The following is a 19,524-nucleotide window of genomic DNA, read 5'->3' on the forward strand; positions in this document are numbered from 1 at the left end:
TTCCCCTTCTGTCTGTGGCTGACAAGGGGCTCAAAGTTCATCTGTCAAGGTACCTGTGTGATGTGACCCAGCTGCATTTAAAACAAAACTTCAGTTTTCAACTGAATGGTTCTACTGACTCTATCTAGACAGATGGTGCTTAGCATCTTTCATTGTCCATTACTGCTTCATCCTGGAAGAGGAGGCAGAAAGAAGTAGGGCCTGTCACACCTACTTGTTTCCTTATTTTGAATATGGGGCAGTACAGAAGCACTGCTCAGCTCCTACCCCAGGGTTTTCTCAATTCTTTTCCACCTTCAGTCCCCACCCTGTCCCTGTTAGGGATGAGCCATGTGGCACACACTGGGTGTTAGTACACAACCATACATTGTGACAACAATACCAGCAGTAATGGGCACAGTAAGGACAGCTTTTAAAGGAAGTATCTCTTTCCTTCTTCGTATGTCATTGCTCCAGCTTTTGAAATCTACCTCTTTTCCAGAGGCTTATCTTCACTGTGGCTCTGTGCCATTTAATAATAGTGCTTGTGACAGGTGACATGTTCTTGTCCAGCCAGTTCCCACTCTGAGTGAAAGAACCACAAAGGTTTAATTTGATATAGCCCTTGATATCGAAATAGAATCATCTTTCCTGGAATTGTATTTCTTGCACATGTCCATCAAGTCTGCAGAGATGTTCCAGAACTGACTTACAACATGAGGATGCATGAGCTGGGTCTTCTTTTTTAGTTGAGGAGCATCCATGCCTGGTGACTCCCCTAGATTGGAGATTGTGTGGCAATATAATGTGTCTCTTCAAGGAGTCTCTGGGCTGAGCAGCTGAGTGGGGGAGAGCCCCTTCTCTCCTGCTTCTGACTGCAATGACCAAATGCAAAACAGTCTAGGCTTATTCTCCAGAGGTGATTGGTATGAGAGCTAAATAAATGAAAATGCCCATGACAGGGTGCTGTGAGGACACACTGCCAAGCATCCTTCAGGTTTCCCCTTGTCTCCTGTGGCACTGATTTCAGGTAGCGGGGTAACTATACTACTGATCGTATCTCTGAACCTTCCTCTCTTACATTAGTCCTACAGTTAATATATTAGAATTTGTTTTTCTAAAAAGAAACTTGACTCATTTGTCATAGTCAACAATGTAATGAAACTGTTGTGTCAATAGAATAATACTGTGTAAAATTACATTCATGATATAGGTATAAGAAACATAAATGAATTTTGTATTGAGACTGGGGTCCCATCCTTCTGATAATACATTATGCATATAAAAATATTCCCCAAGCAGAGAGATCTTGAAATACATATTATTAATGAATGGTCCCAAGAATTGTGGTTGTGGAATACTGAAGCAAAATGTGGCATGACTTGTGAATGTAGTAAATGTTTGTATACTCTGACGCACAAGCTATATGGTAGAATTAGTATCAGATAAGAAATAATGAAGTAACATCAAACTACACACAGCTATGCTGTTCTGGGATTTAAAATTACTTATTTCATTTTTTGAGGTCATAATATAATTAGCTACTTTCCTCTATGCTTTCCTCTCTCCAAAGCTTCCCCATTGAACATTTAAAGTTCTAAGGCATAAACACACACACACACACACACACACACACACACACACACACACACACACACACACACACATTTAAAAGGAGAGTACCTGTAACAGGTGGCCTCCACTTGAACAAGATCATCTAGGGGAGAGGTTTTCTCAATTTAACAGGCAAGAGCTCACAGGAACTCTCATTGACCTGCTCAAGCCTGCTCCAGGGGACAGTTCACGTTCCTGCCATCTAAACGCCCTGATTTCTGTACTGTGTCTTTGCCTGTTTCTCACACCTTTATACATTGCCCATAGATCCTTGTGTGGAATCTGACTCTATTCCATATTGGCTGTCCTATGTGGCTTTTTGGAAATATTGGGGGAAAGCCTCCATGGTATGCTCACTCTCACACCTGCAAGTCTGCAAAACTAGTATCATATGGACATTGCCAAGTTTTACTGTCAGCTTGAGATACTGCCTGACCGGTGGCCTGTGCATACATCCAGACAAAAAATTTCATTAAATGAATAAAGAAAATCTTCAAAATATATATTAAAAATATACGACAGCTTCTTTCCTGTGCTGATGATTTCAAGACTGTTTCTCAGTTTCTTTTTCAACCAATTCATAGTATCTTGTCTTATGTTGAGGTTCTTGATCCACTTGGAGTTGAGTTTTGTGCAGGGTGACATATATGGATGCATTTTCATTTTTCTGCATGAGGCTATCTGGTTTGATCAGCACCATTTGTTGTAGGTGTTACCTTTTCTCAAACATGTGCCTCAGGCATTTTGAGGATAGCCTCTAGTCATGGTGGCCATGTAATGTAAGGGAGACCCCAGTCTAGCAGTTGATCTCATGAACTTAGTACCTCTGAGCAGAGCATTCTTATCCAGAGTGTTAGGTTGAGCATAGCATGAATGAAAAACAAGTCTGCACAGTCCTTAACCATAAAGTCGAGGAGTATGGGGGTGCACGTGTGTGGGTTTTGGGGGAGGGCTGTAATGGAAGCGAGGGAGAAGGGATTATATGAGCAAGGGAGGTCTAGATCATGATGGGAAACCCACAGAGACAGCTGACCTGAGCTAGTGGGAGCTCATGGAATCTGGACTGACAGCTTGGGAGCCTGCATGAGACTGAACTAGACCCTCTGGATGTGGGTGATGGTTGTGGGGGGCCCATGGCAGTGGGACCAGGATTTATCCCTGGTAAATGAACTGGGCTTTTTGGAGCCCATTCCGTCTGGTGGGATGCCTTGCTCATCCTTGATTCAGGGGTGGGGGCTTTGTCCTGCCTCATCTTGATATGCCTGGATTTGTTGACTCCCCAAGGAAGGCCTTACCCTCTCTAAGGAGTGGATAGGAGTCAGGGGGTGAGGTGGGGAGACAGGGAGGAGGGGAGAAAAGGGAACTGATGTTGGCATGAATTTTTTAAAAATTTAGAAAAAAGAATTCAGAAGCATTTGTCTCAGCATTTGAGAAGGTATTTTTGTCTTATCTAAGCACACAAACAAAAATAAACATAGATATGAATGGTGAGTTTTATATAAAAAGTTTTCAATTCAGTATACCATACATAAAAATGTCAAGAGGGAGAAAAGAGATATAGACAGGAATTCTCCATATCGGTTCAGTTCTCGGGCTGGAGAGATGGTTAAGCAGTTAAAGGCTAGGCTCACAACCAAAAATACAAGGTTCGGTTCTCTGCAAGTGAGCTGCCAGACTGCATCAGGGCTTTAGAATGGGGTTCTGGCTCCAGATTGTTGTGACTTGCTGGCCATTGACAGGCTGCAAAGCCTGAATGGCTTTAGTTTGGAGGCTGATCACTGGCTATAAAGCCTACCTCAAAGGAAGTGGCAACTTTATAAAATGTTCTACCAAATAGTAAATGCGAGGTCTTTGGGAAGGTATAGCTGACAGGCAGAGTTGAAAAGCACAGGCAGGTCTTGCTGGGATGCTTGTTGAAGAGCCACGGTCACCTATATTTCTCTGAAGATCAAAGCAGCCTGTGGAAGACAATCAATGCCTAAGGAACTGGGTTTGACCACTATGTGCTCTGTAATATGACTGTAGATGTGACATGCTTAAGTTGAAGAACTTGAAGCTGGGAATCATGAGACAGTGAGGACAGTGGTGACTACAGACTCTGAGTCACCTACCTGGACGCTCTGCCTAGGTGCTCTCTCTGTACCACCTCAGAAGAAAGAGTAAAAGTTGTAGGAGCCAGAAGTCTAGAGCTGGAAGTGTAGAGCAAAACAGTGTCTTCTCAACATGACAGGACCAATGCCACTCATAAGCTCACAACAGCTGTGCTTGCTTGCACAAGACCACCACAAAATCAAGCCAGTCAACATTCTCAAATGAGGTGGGGATAGTTAAAAGAACCTACCTAGCCCAGAAATGGTTAATAGTTGTTGCCTTCTGGAGGAGGAAGACTATTTTCCTTAATATTGTGTTTGTAGTCAGCCACGCTCCAGTGGATTACTCCACACCTATGGTTTTTGGGGAAATACAAATGTAGGTATTGTGCTTTGGTCATGATGAGAGCTGGTATATGCTAACACTGGAAAACACCTCCTCTCATGGAAGGTCAAATCACCACCATGGTTAAAGGTTAAAGAAATGTAGACAGTAGTCTCCTACTTACTGCACCCATACAGACATCACCAGGTTCTAACCTTTGTTTATCCTGAGGGTAGTGTAAAGAGTTTTTTGCCCTTTGCTTTTCAGAGTGTCTGTGTCTCTGAAAAAGATCAGACATAAAATTGTAACTACTACTAGGTGATCAGAAACCTATTTTGACATAATGTTTTTATAAATCTAAATTTGCAGGTGCTAATATCTCTCTGCTTTTAGATGGCTACCCCAAAGAAGAAATGATTTATCGTTGGAGGAAAAATTCAGTTGAGGCAGCTGATCAGAAATCATGGCGGCTCTATCAGTTTGACTTCATGGGCCTCAGAAACACTACAGAAATCGTGACAACATCTGCAGGTAGGAGCACTTAAAGAGGTCAGCTTTCAGACAAACAGTGAAAATTGACCTTTATCTCCTGTTGTCCAAGCTCCAGCCAAGCCCTGGTGAATTTCCATTGCATGTTTATGATGAATCTTAGCAAGCAGCACCCAGGACCATATTTAAGACAAAGAGCTGACTCAAAGATGAAAATGTTAAAGGTTTAATTTGGGTAAGTTAGGAGCAATTAGAACTGACTTATATTTTTGAGTAAACTCCATGGAGGAGTGATATCTATGAACCCCAACCAGGTTGCTCAGGACCAACTGGTTTATGTAACCCTAACTGAACTGCTCAGGACTGGCTGGTTTATGTAACCCCAGCTGCACTGCTTAGGACTGACTGGTTTATGTAACCCCAACTGCACTGCTTAGGAATGACTGGTTTTGTATCCCTAACTGCACTGCTCAGGACCAGCTGGTTTGTGTAACCTTAACTGCACTGCTAAGGACTGGATAACATGTGAACCTGTTTTATACCAATGGTGTGGATTCTGCTACATTCACTCTCCTAAGACTCAGAGGCCACTGAGAATTTAGAAGTAAAAGGAGCTGATGAAAATGTCTTTTCATGATATGTTCTGGTTTTTCCTTTATTGTTGTAAGACATTTTTGATACATTGAGAACAATAATTACCAATTTTATGTCATTGTCATCATTTATTCCTAATATATAGCACCAATTATATGACAAGTAACATGTACAGATTAACATATTTTGATGTCTGTGTCCTTTTTTGTACCTGATATTTAGTTATTATAGTCAACTATCTTTCAATTGACTTACTTCTGGAAGGTGTAAAGATGGGAGTTTAAGTTAGATTTTTCTAAAGATCTTTCTATTTGCTAATGTGATTGTTATTTGCTCTAAAAATCCCATAATAAATTTAAATTATTGATGACTAGAGGAAACTATCAGCTTTGTAATTTTAATATATCAGCTTAAAATTGATTAAACTATTAAGTATACCTAATAGCACAATTGCATAGTAGATAAATATGTATTCAGATGGGTCCTGAATAAATATGTATTCAGATGGGTCCCTAATAAAAGATGAAAGGATTTTCTGTTTTTCATATGAAGTTGAGTATTGCCCTTCCAAGGTCTGTAAAGAATTGTGTTGGGATTTTGATGGGGACCGAGTTGAATTTGTAGATTGTTTTTGGTAGAATGGGTATTTTTACTATGTTAATCCTATAAATTCATGAGCATGGAAGATCTTTCCATCTTTGATATCTTCTCCAATTTCTTTCTTCAAAGACTTGAAGTTTTTACCATATAAGACTTTCACTCACTTGGTTAGAGTTACACCAAGATATTTTATATTATTTGTGGCTATTGTGAAGGGTATTGCTTCCCTGATTTCCTTCTCAGCCTGTTTGTCATTTATATAGGAGGGCTACTGATTTTTGTTTTTGAGCTAATTTGTATCCAGTCACTTCACTAAATGTGTTTATCAGCTGTAGGAATTCCCTGTTGTCACTTATGTATGCTACCATATCATCTACAAATAACAATACTTTTACTTCTTCCTTTCCAATTTGTATCCCCTTAATCTCCTTCAGTTGTTTTGTTGCTCTGGCTATAACTTCAAGTACTATATTGCATAGATATGGAGAGTGACCAGCCTTGTCTTGTTCCTTATTTTAAATGGAACTACTTTGGTTTCTCTCTGTTTAATTTGTTGTTGGCTATTGGCTTGTAGTAAATTGCCTTTATTATGTTCAGGTATGCCCCTTGTTTCCCTAATATCTCCTAATCTCTTTTATCATGAAGGGGTGTTGGGTTTGTCAAAGGCTTTTTCCAGCATCTTTGATTATCATGTTTTTTTTTAAGTTTTTTTTATATGGTGGATTATATTGACTGATTTTTGTATGTTGAACAAACATGGTGGATGATCTTGATGTGTTTAGTTTAGGAGTATTTTATTGAGTGTTTTTACATCTATGTTCATAAGAGAAATTGGTCTATAATTCTTTGTTGACTCTTTGTGTGGTTTTCATATCAGGGTGACTGTGACCTCATGAAATTAATTTGGCAATGCTCTGATTTTAGTTTGTTAAATAATTTGAGGAGTATTCACATTTGTTCTTCTTTGAAAGTCTGATAGAATTCTTTGTTAAAACCATCTGACCCTGAGCTTTTTGTTTGTTTGTTTGTTTGTTTGTTTTGGTTGGGAGATTTTTAATGGTTCTGTGGTCAGGATGCAGTGTATGAGAAAAGAATAAAATAAGTCAAATAAAATAAAGATGAAGGGGAAGTATTTCCTTTTTTGAGACAAGTTTTCTCTGTATATGGAGCTCTGGAGCCTGTCCTGGAACTCACTCTGTAAACCAAGATGACCTCAAACTCACAAAGATCTACCTCTGCCTCCCTAGTGCTGGGATTAAAAGTGTGCACCACCAATGCCTGGCAGGAAGGATTTCTTACAAGAGTCACTGTTGTACAGTTGAGAAGTAGATTTGTTTTTAATGCTAAGTGATAAAGGTTGGAAGGATGAAGAGTCACAACTTCTTTAAGTGGACTGTGGAGGCAGCAGGAAGGGAGATGTTTGAGGAAATGCCTTTCTAGTTCTGACATTGTTCAGATTTCACAAAAATGCGTAGTAAGGACAGAAAGACTCCAAAAGATGGTTAAGATATTGAAGTTACCCAAAAATGGCTTTATGATGGAAATAATGTATTTTTAAGACAACAGAAGGTGGGTTGGGTGTGGTGGAACATACCTTTAATCCCAGTACTCCAGAGGCAGGTGGACCAGGTTCAAGGCCAACCTGGTCTACATTGTAAGACCTTATCTCAAAAAGTAAAGTATGGATAATTTCACAAGAGAACACCAATTAAAAAATATATATAGCCATTTAGAAATTCAAAAGAGAAAGCTCCACAATCTTTTAATTAAGAATGAAAAAAGATCAGCTAAAATAAGAAGTAAGAAAATATGGGTATGAACATTAAAGATTATCAGTAGAAGGCATCAAGTCTAAACAACAATAATCTACAGTTAAGCAGGCAATGATCTAAACAACAATAATTTACAAGTAAGCAGGCCATGAGTAAAAGAGATAACATGGAGTTTCCACATGTCTTTTGTTAAAACAAACAAACAAAAGTAAAGGTAACAAGAGTCCCAGGAATGGAGCTCAAAGACAGTGACAACCTGGAAATGTTGAAATTATAAGCATGAAAATGATCAGAGAATCTTAGAGATAGCAAAATTGCCAATAGAAATAAGGGGGAAATAATCTTTCAGACTTAAAGAAAGCAGGAGAGTTTGGTACTGAGAACTTCCTAATGAGCTACCATCCCTTCAAAGACATTTATAAGCTGATGCATTCCCTGGCTGTATCAAAATTGCCCTAGATGACCGTGAACCTTAGTGAACTTTTCTAAACAATATAGTCAGGATACACAGTATTTTTTTGAGCAAAGGATGTGATCATTCAGTGTGGTGCAGGCTACAGGAAGCTATGCAGGATAGGTTTAGAGACACAGTGCAGGCTCTGCAGAGACATATCCTGAAGAGGCCTAGCATGAGAGCCATCTTCTAAAGAGTCAGAGCCGTCTCAGAAGTGGCTGGATTGTAGTAGCCAGGCTTTGCAACACACTGTTTTATCAGATGAAATCAAACAGAAGTCTGGGGCCCAACATTAATTGCTGTAGTGCCTTTCTTTTGGCTTGGATTTCACTGACCAGCTCCAGCAGGGTTCCAGGGAGAGCCCAGCTGTCAGTCAGAGGGAATGCTGCTCTTCCTAAAGCATCACAGTCCAATGTGCACAGCTGATACTTTTGATGTTGATTCATGCTTTAAGTGCAGCAGCGACTCTCAATAGTTGTCCAAAGTCCAAAAACATCACACTGTGTATGAAGTTTTAGTTGTTCCCAGTGCTTAATAGTCAAGACAAAGCTTTAAAATGCTTCCCCAGCCACCCACGGCAAGCACAGAGGACAGGTGCTGCACCATGGGGCCAGATGGTCTTGTGTTGTTTGAATAGCACTGTGCCACTTACCTGGTATTTGGCCCTAGGCAGTTCTTGTGGCCATCACATATGAGCTCCTGGTATTGATGTAAGAGAAAGTTGAAGTAATAATATTGATACAATAAAGAATTACTAATAAGCTTGCTTAGGAAACATTAGTTACATAAAGTTGAATTTAGCGAAGGATTACTGCCTCCAATATGCCTAGGTGATGCGTAGAACACTGAGCAGGTTTGTTAGCTGAGGAGTACTAACTTCAATATGACTAGAGATAACTAGTACACTGACCATGCTTGTTAGCTGAAGGAGCACTGACTCCAGTATGACTGCAGATAGCTAGTACACTGACAAGGCTCCTTAGAAACAATAGGAGGGAAAATTTGGTACCATAATTGAAGTTTAGGCTTGCTGAGAAAGTTTCTGCTAATGTTTGGTCACCAAGATTCACCCCAGTTAGGTTATATTCCCATAACAAAATGAGACAATCCTCTCATGAAAGAGGCCATTAGGCCTAGCCCTTTATCAAAGAGTCTTCCTGTAAGGGGTAGCTCAAGGAGGGCAGTGCAGGGTGGCAAAGTCCTTGTCTGCTAAAAAGCCCCTGGTTCTCTTAAGAAAACCACAATTCTGTCAGTTGGGCAAGAAAACAACACTGATGTACTTCAGAAATAATTCTAGTAATATCTTTGCTGTATGAACTCCCATCTGCCCAGGCAGACAGACTACAAGTCCTGTGTCCATTTCAATTTTTGAAAGTGTAACCTGAGGCCAGGACCAAAAAGAGATTTAAGGGTGACTGCATATATGGAATGCATAAGCCTAAGTTGTATCGGTTTGTAACTAGCTCTTCTTTGAGCTTTAGCCAGAGATGGGCATCCACTGTCATTAAAGGGGTCTGCTTTGTTTTGTTTTCCAGAGTGTGTGCGGTGAATTCTCACTGGGGGTGGGGTGGGGATGTCTTCCTCAGAATTCAGCCTTGGACAGTGACCATGACAAATTTAAAGGAAATTGCTTTCTCGTTTTTGTTGCTGTGTGAATTTAAGTGAACTAACATATGTCAAGTGCATAGTTGTTCTCCATAAATAGAAACAATGCCTATTATTATTTCCTGAATGCACTTCCTGTGAGGGAGAACCAAGATATTTATGCATTTACTTTAGTAAATAGTTCATTAATTTAGCTGCTAGCATTTAATTCAGCGAGACACATTTTAACAAGGAATCTATGGTAAGATCTATAACTCCAGTGAGAATGGAAATCTGTGTTTAAATACCTCTCATAAGTGAAACCTAGCTCTTTCCACCTTTACCTCATTGTAGTCTTGGAAATAAACCAGTCTCAGTTCATAGTTATCATTGCAAATATAGTGACAGTATCTTTTGCTACAAGGTTGAGTGGAGAAAAAAAAAAAAAACCTTCAAAATCTACCCAGTTCTCCTCTGTCTTTAATCACAGAGGAAAATAGAAAAAACCTTCCCTTGGTCTAATGAACCTCTCTACTAAAAGATGAAAATTTGTGATTGAATTCACAAATTACCATATGTATTCAACTAAAATCATGTCTAATCACTTATTCTTACCATCAGACCTAAATTAATTTTTGCATTTAATACAGAGATAAGAATATTTGCTTGCACTATTCTATGCTTTTGGTTTGGTCCTTGCTGGGCCCTAGAGCAGCCCACCATGACAATGTCTTTATTCATAGTGGAAGGTGGGCCTAGCAGGTTGCAGGCCTGGCCTCGAGCAGTGCACTCCTTATGAGCCTTGGCTGACTTTAGGCTCTCACTGTGACACCAGTAGTTTTTACCATGATATTGCTGCCAGAAAGAATGGACCTGACCCTTAGTTTTCAGAGAACATAGCAAAATAATTAACCCAGCAAAGGCACTTGGATATGAGACCATAGGAGTGGGGAGTTTTCCCACTCCCTCAGATACATGGGCCTTGTGCCTACAGTTTTTCTTCTTATCACTCTGGCAAGTCAAAACTGGTCATTTCCTTCTTTCATTTCTTTCCCAGTGGTGTAAGATTTGTGTAACTTAGATTTTTCAAAGGCTTGCTATCAAACTGTATTGGTCTTATCTATTGTTCCTTGGTCCTCAACTCATTTTGAAATTAATGCATGAAGTTCTGAAAGTAGGAGCTTTCTCCAGAGCTGCACAGTGTTGTGATCAGCCCTTTTATCAGCCTAATTATGCTGAACTGAGAACAAAATTTCTTTTATGAAAAGTAGCTAGCAAGCCCACAATTTTAATGAGACTTACAGACATAGCAGGGAATGCTACAAGTCTCCCTAAATGTGTCTTAAGTAGAGGGATCTGGCACACTGGAACAGCCTTTTCTTTCTTCTGTACTAACCTTGCAGATAAAAGGAGTTAACAGAATTATACACTTTAGTATGAGGATGGTGTGAAGTTAATCCCACTGTCTCCTATAACAATGGAAATTGATCAATCTTGAGGACTCCCCATCACCATTATTGTAGAAAGATGTAAGTCTTTGGGAGACAGAATAGCTGTATATGCACCCCAATGCCTTCCTAATACAGACCCCTTACAGTTTTGATACATTTATTTACCTTTGTGGGGTCTCCCTCCTCCTCCTTCTTGTGGATCATTGGCCACTGGTCGGTGAGAAGAGAGGGAGCAGAAGCAATGAGTAGGGATCAGACATCTGTGAACACTGTGGAAATAGCATTCCTGGGGATAGTTTCAATGTTACAGCTCAATTTTATATCAGAGTAAGAAGAATATATAAGATGGAGACAGTGGCTGGGGTATCACCTAATTTGCATTTGGCAGCATGGTCCTATCATACAGCTGGAGCACAATACCTAATGATCATATGGACGACAGGGTCATGGGGGGGAGGGTCGGAGAGGGAAGCATTTGCAGGGAACTATGCCAGAGGACACAAGTTAAGTCAGGCATCCAAGATTAGGGACAGCTTCCAAATAAGGTCAGGCCTTATTCAGGCCTAGAGACATTATCCAAATAGAGTAGAGAGGGGAGTCCTACTGCAAAGGGAGTCCTCCATATTATGCCAAACTCAGAGAGCTATCCAGATATGGTAAACTTAAATGCAGGGTAACCTTTTGTGTCAGTGTGTATGTGCATGCATGTGAATGAATACATGTCATGGTGTGCACATGGAGATCAGAGCCCAACTCCTGTCATGTAGGCTTCAGTGATTCAACCCTCCTTGCCAAGTTTGATGACAAATGTCCTTGTTGACTGAGCAAACTCACCAACCCACAGACTTCCTTTCCTAATGTCTTTTTTGTTTTACTGAAGCCAAAATATCTTTTAGGGAAAGGTTTTCATACCACCACAAGGGTTCCGAGGAGTGCTGCTTTTAAATAAGTTTGATGTAGAACAGACTGTGTTCCATGCCAATGTTTCTATTACTCTTATATTGATGAAGGAGCCACTGATAGCAACCTATCCGCATTTATACTGTGCCTGGTGTGGCGCCCTGACATATCTGTCACCCATAAGATTCTGTGTCTTCAATTCTGAAACCAAGGAAAAGGTGATTTTTTTTAAATAAGAAAGAATAAGTCAGTCAATTTGAATGAAGGAAAATGTTTGCACTGTGCTGCAAGGTGAAAGACACTCTTTATACCTTTATCAGTTCTGTGTTGGCCATGAATTGCTGAAACCAAGCAAATCACAAAAGGTCATCTCCCAGCATCTTAGGATGACAATTACCTTCTAAAATCAATGGTACACATTCAAAATGTTTAATATTTGAGGTTTCCAAGCTTCGTAATCATAGAAAATATTTTTGAACCTTCACTTACCCCCTGTTTGTTGTTAAAATCTTGATGGATATATTTCTCAAGTTCGGTCTCCTTCAATTATAAGGCATATTGACATAAGGAATTTAATGTTGTATTTTCACAGACTCAAACATGGAGAAAAGTATAAAGATGTGAGTCTTTAAAACAAGACAATTGTTATAAGTCTTTACACCAAAGCTGCCCAAGACCTGCCACTATGTGGTGCTTTCTGCCAGCTGCCCGAGTTCTGCCTGCCACGTGGGTGGCCAAATTAAAACACAGAGTCTTATATTAGTTTACAATGCTGTTGTCTAATGACTAGGATTTCTCATCTGCTAGCTCAGTCTTAATTATCAACCATAATCATAAGTCTTATCTTATGGAGGACGTCTTCCCCTGGAGTCCTCTTCCTGGGATCACATGGTGGCTCTGTAGAGAAGACAGCAGGAGAGAAAGAGAGCAAGAGCAAGAGAGCGATTTCCTGCTTATATTCTGAGTCTGCCTGATACGTCACTTCCTGCCTGGATCTCTATTACATTTCCCAGAATCCTCCTTGACTCCTAGTCCCACCTATCTTGCTTTTCTATTGGCCAACAGTACTTTATCAACCAATAAGACAAACATACACAGAAGGACCTCCCCCATCAGCTTCTCTTTTCTGTCTAAATAAAAAGAAGGGTAACTTATCTTTTATAATAACTGAAGAAAACTATAACCATAACTATCTTTCTTCAACTCCAAAGACCACAGAAGGATAATATATAAACTCTAGAATTGACAGAGACATCTTGCTACCGGAACAGTCACACAAAGTACTTCTGTAACGTTGGGGTATCCATCTTCAGCCCATAGGCCACAGCGTGTCTGGCACACTTCTCCATTTCAGCAGGAACCCTTCAGGACTGTTCATCCTGTTTTGTAAGTTCAGCAGTCACTTTATTGTGGGTCCTGCATGTCCAGTTTATACAACAAACAGTCCAGGCAAGAGCAGTTTCTTGCCCAAATGGCTAATCTTGCCATGTTGAAGGCAAACTCCATAATGAGTTTCTTCAATGCCCATCCTCCTTTCTGAAGTATTTGGTGTGCCAGGAGCAGTTGTGTCTCACTGTCATGAAAAACCCTAAACCATTTAAATGCCACATATCCTGTAGGTCTTTGAAAGGTTTGAAGAATATCTATCCATCTCAAATATATCTCTGCATATCTAGAAAACCTAACTAACCTAACTGTATGTTGTGACTATTAAAGGTGAATATATAATCTGTATTTAATTATGCATATCACAAAATTGACCTTAAATTTGTATCAATAAATGAAAATCCATATCAATGCAAAGTATTCATCTCCATATCCTATTCCCCCTTTTGCCTTTAAAAAGAGATTGACTGTGATCATTACCTTTTATAACCAACCCCATTTAAATGAAAACAAACATTTATAAATAATATTTGGGAATTTGGGTGTCATTTATTCCAAACTGCTTCCTGCTGTGTGTTGAGAAATCTGAGGGAGGAAGACTTGTTTCTAATTTGGGTGCTTCCAGGGCACAGTGACTTTTCTAGTACTGTGTATTAACACTATTTTAGTTTCTCAGATACTTTGTCTGGATCAAATATTATGATCATGTGATTTTTCTTTTTTAACCTGTTGATATGGTGGATTTTCAAATACTGAACCAACCTCATCTCTGAAATAAATCCCATCTACTCATTGCATGTATCACCGATATATATATATATATATTCATATCATAAATACCTGCTGGTATTTAAGGGGTATACAGTAATAATAATGAGGGATATTCATCTCTAGTCTTCTTTTTTTCCATGGATTTGAGGTAAGAATAATTCTGGCTTTGTAACGTGAAGAGAAACCTATTTTTGTTTCTTATACTTTTTTTTCTAAAAAAAGTCAGGTATAACTGGTATTTATTTTCCTTATTTTGAGGTTATAATTTGATTACAACATTTCTCCCTTCTCTTTCCTTCCTCTTAAACTTCCCATATGCCTCTCTCTGTTCTTTTTCATTAACTGTTATTACATACACATATGTATATACATACTCATTCCCAAACCTAACCTGCTCAGTCCACATAAAGCTACTTGTATGCATGTTTTCAGGGCTGACCATTTGGCACTGGAAAACCAAATGCTGTCCTTTTCCCTAGGGAAGACCCCCACTCCCACTCTCAGCTTTCCTTGGCTGCCTAGAGTTCTTTGTGTAGGGTTGAGGCCTCATGGGATTTTCCCCATCCACTTTGACATATGCTTATTTAGCTTGCATTTAGGCAGTCATGTTAGTGAGACTTCATTGTTACAGCTTCTGACATTACTAGGAGACACAATTTCCCAGAAAATTCCTGATCCTCTGGCTCTTACAATCTTCCCTCCCTGTCTTCTGCAATATTCCCTGAGCCTTAGATGTGGGAGTGTTTGCAGATGTATCCATTGAATCAGAGCTCCACAACTCTGCATTTTTGTATTGGAAACCTAGCTAATTGCTCAGTGCTAGTGAAGACATGGAGGAGAACCCACAATCACTAATTTACTAAACCAGCATAATCCCTAACAACAATCTCTAAATATTTGTCTGTATACCCACAGATACATGTGATTTTCAAGTCTCATCATGGAAACTTCTCTTTACAGCAGGAGGAAACCACTACAGAAAACCACAACCAATAAAAATGCAGAGTTAATTTTTCTCTGAATATTTATCAGGTTCATCTGTGAAATTGGCTTACCCTAACAATGTCTTCATGGATTTTTTTAATTATAAACTTAATTAATTTTAATTCTTATAGGACTATTCTAATGATTTATCTCAGATTGAGCTGTGCTTCATGGTTCATTTCCCATCTTGTTTGAGAAGCTGTTCATCTAATTATACCTTTGGATCCTAAAAATCCATCTTTATGATGTGGATAATTTTATTTGTTTTTAATTGAAAATAGAGTCTTCTCTCTTACAATATATCCCAACCAGATTCCTTTCCCTCCACTTCTCCCAGCTCCCCCACCTCTTCTCTCCTCCAGATCCACTCCCCCTTTGTTTCCTTTGTTTTCAGAAAACAGCAGGCATCCAAGAGACTACAGTCTAACAGGACAAAATATAATACAATAAGACAAGGCAAAAGCCCTCATATCAAGTCTGAACAAGGCTAGACAAGGCAACTAAACAGGAAGAAAAGGGTTCCAAGAGCAAGCAAAAGAGTAAGAGATATACTCACTTCTACTGTTAGAAGTCCCACAAAATACCAGGCTAACAGCCATAACATATACATAGAGGACCTGGTGCAGGCCCAAGCAGGCCATGTGCTTGCCACTTCCATATCTGTGAACCCTGTTTAGTTGATTGGGTGCGCCATGTTCTCCCAGAGACCTCCATCTTCTCTGACTGCTACAATCTTTCCTCTTCTGTGGGGCTCCCTGATCTCCAATAGAAGGGACCTAATAGAGACTTTCAATTTAGCCTCTCTTTCTGCATAATGTCTAGCTGTGGATCTCTGTACCCACTCCCATCGGCTGCCAAAGAAAAGATTGACTAGACATGACACTGATCTGTGAATATAGCAGATCATTAGGAATCATTTCATTGATTTTTTTCTGCCAGTGGTGTTTGGTTTTACCCTAGGTCCATGGGATATCCTGTCTCCAGTTCCTGGCCATGTAGGCAGTCTTGTAGGGCATGGGCTTCAAGTTAAATCAGTCATTGGTTGTCCACTCCCACAAGCTCTATGCCACCTTTGTCCCAGCACTTCCTGCTGGCAGGATACATTGTATGGTGAGGGTTTTGAGGCTGGGTTAGTGTCAGGGTCTATTTCCATAGCCCACAAATTACTGTCTCATGTCAAAGAGACTAGCATGTCTGGTAGAAGGATCCATGTGCACACCTGCTTGACATTTCTATGTTCAATGAGCTGCATGAATGTTGTCCTGAGCAATGGGGCTCCACTGTCAATTTTCAGAGAGCTACCATCTGTCTTAGCATCAGCCTAAGTTGTTTAGGGATCTCCATGGGACCTTCTTGTCCAAAAACTCAACTGAATGCAACCCAGTCTCACCACTGGAAGTGTTGCCTGATTACAAAAGATAGTCAGTTCAGACTCCATATCCTCCATTACTAGGAATCATCTTCATAGATTCCAGGAAGTTTACACTGTACTAAGTTTCCACATGATCCCTCCATTCTCCCCAATTCCAGCTATCTCTCCACATACTCTTCCCCTCCATCCCTTCCTCCCACATTCCTGATTATTCTTGCTCCCATCCCCAATTACCCCTGTCCACTTGCAAAATTTAATCAATTTCTCCTTCCCTGGGATGTCCATGTGTCCATCTTCCTTACCTCACCTCTCTGAGTTTATGAAATGCAATTTGATTGTCATTTACTTAATAGCTAATATCCTCTTAAAAGTGAATACATATCATTTTTACCTTTCTGGGTCTGGGTTACCTCACTCAGGATGATTTATTCCTAGTTGCATCCATTTGCCTGCAAATTTCATGATGTCATTTTTTAACAGCCAAGTTAATACTGCATTGTGTAAATGTGCCACATTTTCTTTATCTATTCTTCAGTTGAAGGACATCTAGGCTGTTTTCAGTTTCTGACTGCTATGAATAAAGCTACAATGAACATTGTTGAGCAAGTGCCCTTGTGGTAGGATGGAGAATCCTTTGGATATATCCTCCACTGCTTGTGGGAGTGCAAACCTGTACAGCCACTATGGAAATTTCTCAGAAAATTGGGAATTGATCTACCTCCAGACCCAGCTATACCACTCTTGGGCATATACCCAAAGGATGTAAATTATTTTCTTCTTGCTCTCATGCATCTTCCCACTTTCCAAAGAGTCCTTGACTTGCTTCTTTGAGTTTTGACCAATCTATATCTTTGTCAATATCACTGATTTCTGTTCTTTATTTCCTATATTCCCTCTTCATTCTGATTTTTGAACTGTTTTGAAATGGAAGCTCAGATTATTAATTTCAGACAGTTTACTAACTCTAAGATTCTTCATAGATTTAATACCTCTTATTTTCATTGAGTTTTGTGTCTTTTTCACTTCACTTCAGTCACCCACATGGACACTGACATCCAGTGCCCGTTCTGCATTGATTTCTATTAGATTCTGTTGTGATCAGAGACCACTGTGGCAACAATTCTCCATTTTGTTTGAGGCTTTCACAGTCTCTGGATACTTGGAAGGCATGTGTGGAACTGTCACTGAACAGCTTCTCAAAGGCTGAGGAGACTTGTGCTCTCACTATCTTTCCTTGCTATCTTTCCTTTTTTTTTTTAGGTGTTCTATCAATTGTTGACTTCAACCTTTCACTATCTTTCATCATTCTTTCACAATGTCTTAGAGATATTTTAAGGTTTATTTTTAGTCTTGTAAATATGTGTCTGTGTGAGTATTATGAGTGTGCAGGTGCTCACAGAAACCAGAAGAGGGGGTTGGTTTCCCTGGAGCTAGAGGTACAAGCTGTTGTGAACCATCCCTGTGAGAACTGAAGTGGGTCTTCTGCAAGAGCAGCAGAGTTCTTCAGACTAAGCAGCCTATCCAGCCCTTTTAAGTTACTTTGTCAGTGGTATGCTATTCTACTATTATTTGCATGTTTATGTGGTGGCATGTTGCATTATCTTAGCTACTTTTCTCATCTCTGGGACAAATTGATGAATCTGAGTAACTTAATAGAGAAGGGCTTGTTTGGGCTCAGAGTTCCAGGACACACTCCATTATGGCAGGAAAGCCAAAATAGCAAGACCTAGAAGCAGCTAGACATATAACAGTTATAATCAGGAAGTAAAGGGGGATGCTTGTGTACAAGCTTACTTATATTTTTTTTTATATAATAAAGCACCCCAACCTAGGATTCTGCACTAGTCATGGTTGTCATGTCTTCCCTTCCCAATTAACAAAGATAACCCTCCATAGGCATGGCCAAAGCCCTGTTACCTAGGGGATTAGAGACATCATCAAGTAGACAGTTGAGGTTAACCATCACAACTCCACCTCCTGTCAGCTTGAAGCCTGAATGGATCATTTTAAAGTATTACCTTTCACCCGTCTCCTCAAAATACCATCCAACTTCAAAAATCCACAGAATGTATAACAATTAACACTAATTCAGAAATCTGAAGTTCAAGTCTCATCTGAGATTCAAGGAAATCTCTCAACTGTGAGCACCAATATAAGAAAAGAATAAGTTACATGCTTCCAACATACAATGACATTCCCATTTCAAGATAGGAGATCAAGGTTGTAATCATACAGAAACAAGACCAAACCCAGTAGAGAAAACCTTGAGTCATTCAGCTCCGTGTCCAGTACCTGGAACTTATGATGAAGAATGGTCGGCTCCAAGTACTTCAGTACTCCTTTGAATGCACTGTATAAAAAGACACAGCGATGTTCTTACAGTGGCCTCCATCATCTAACCATTACTTAGAAGTCTATGGAAAAGTAAATTCTTAATATCTCCCCTGGTTCTTCCCACTGACCTCTCCCTTTGCCCACTGAGTCTTTTATTTTCTTGTACATTTCAGCTTTCAGGTTATGATTTGATTCTTCTGCCTTTAATTTCTTTGCTGAGGCTTTCTTTTTTCCTTTAGTTTCCAGGAACTTTGTGATTACTTGAACCTGTTTTAGAAGGTGTATTAAGAATCCATGTAAAGTTATCAAATTCTTGTCACTTTCACATTAGTATTTGCTGTTAATTATCTTTCTTCACTCAAGTTCAAATCTTTCAAGTTCTTATTCTAATTAACATAATGTACAAATGGTTTTAGATTCTGTAGCCATTATTACATAATTTGTAAATGCAAATAATACCTAACATTTTTAATTATGAAAGAAGAGATAATAGCTGCATTGATGGGTGCCATAATAATTTTTGTCTGGGTGTCCTAGACTGAGAATAAAGCTCCTATTAGAAAAAAAATAAAAAGAGCAACTACTCATATGGGACAAAGCAAAAGAATGCACTTGTAGTATAGACATTGTGTATGCTGTGTCTGCATTTTGGTAACATGTGTTTCTTTGTTATCTGGTGGTCACAGAATATTCTTTTTCTGGTACTGATGTGTTGTAGAGCGTTTTTGATCAGGAGGGAAATGGCAAGCCCAGCATTATGCCCTAGCCCATCTCCCAGTGCCCCCAGTCACAGCAGCCAGCTCTCAGGAACATGCACTTTCAGAC

The 19,524-nt window shown here is 39.6% G+C and overlaps 1 protein-coding gene across 1 annotated transcript in view; it reads left to right on the forward strand.

Moving 5' to 3' along the window:
* The window catches only part of Gabrg3 (gamma-aminobutyric acid type A receptor subunit gamma3), a 570,299-nt gene that overhangs the window by 518,061 nt on the left and 32,714 nt on the right, over nucleotides 1-19,524 (forward strand). The window contains exon 6 of the mRNA XM_035441393.1: nucleotides 4,402-4,539. Coding sequence (XP_035297284.1) covers nucleotides 4,402-4,539 — 138 coding nt within the window. The remainder of the gene's footprint in view (nucleotides 1-4,401; nucleotides 4,540-19,524) is intronic.

Source organism: Cricetulus griseus, chromosome 3, assembly GCF_003668045.3.
Source record: "Cricetulus griseus strain 17A/GY chromosome 3, alternate assembly CriGri-PICRH-1.0, whole genome shotgun sequence".
Taxonomy (NCBI): Eukaryota; Metazoa; Chordata; class Mammalia; order Rodentia; family Cricetidae; genus Cricetulus; species Cricetulus griseus.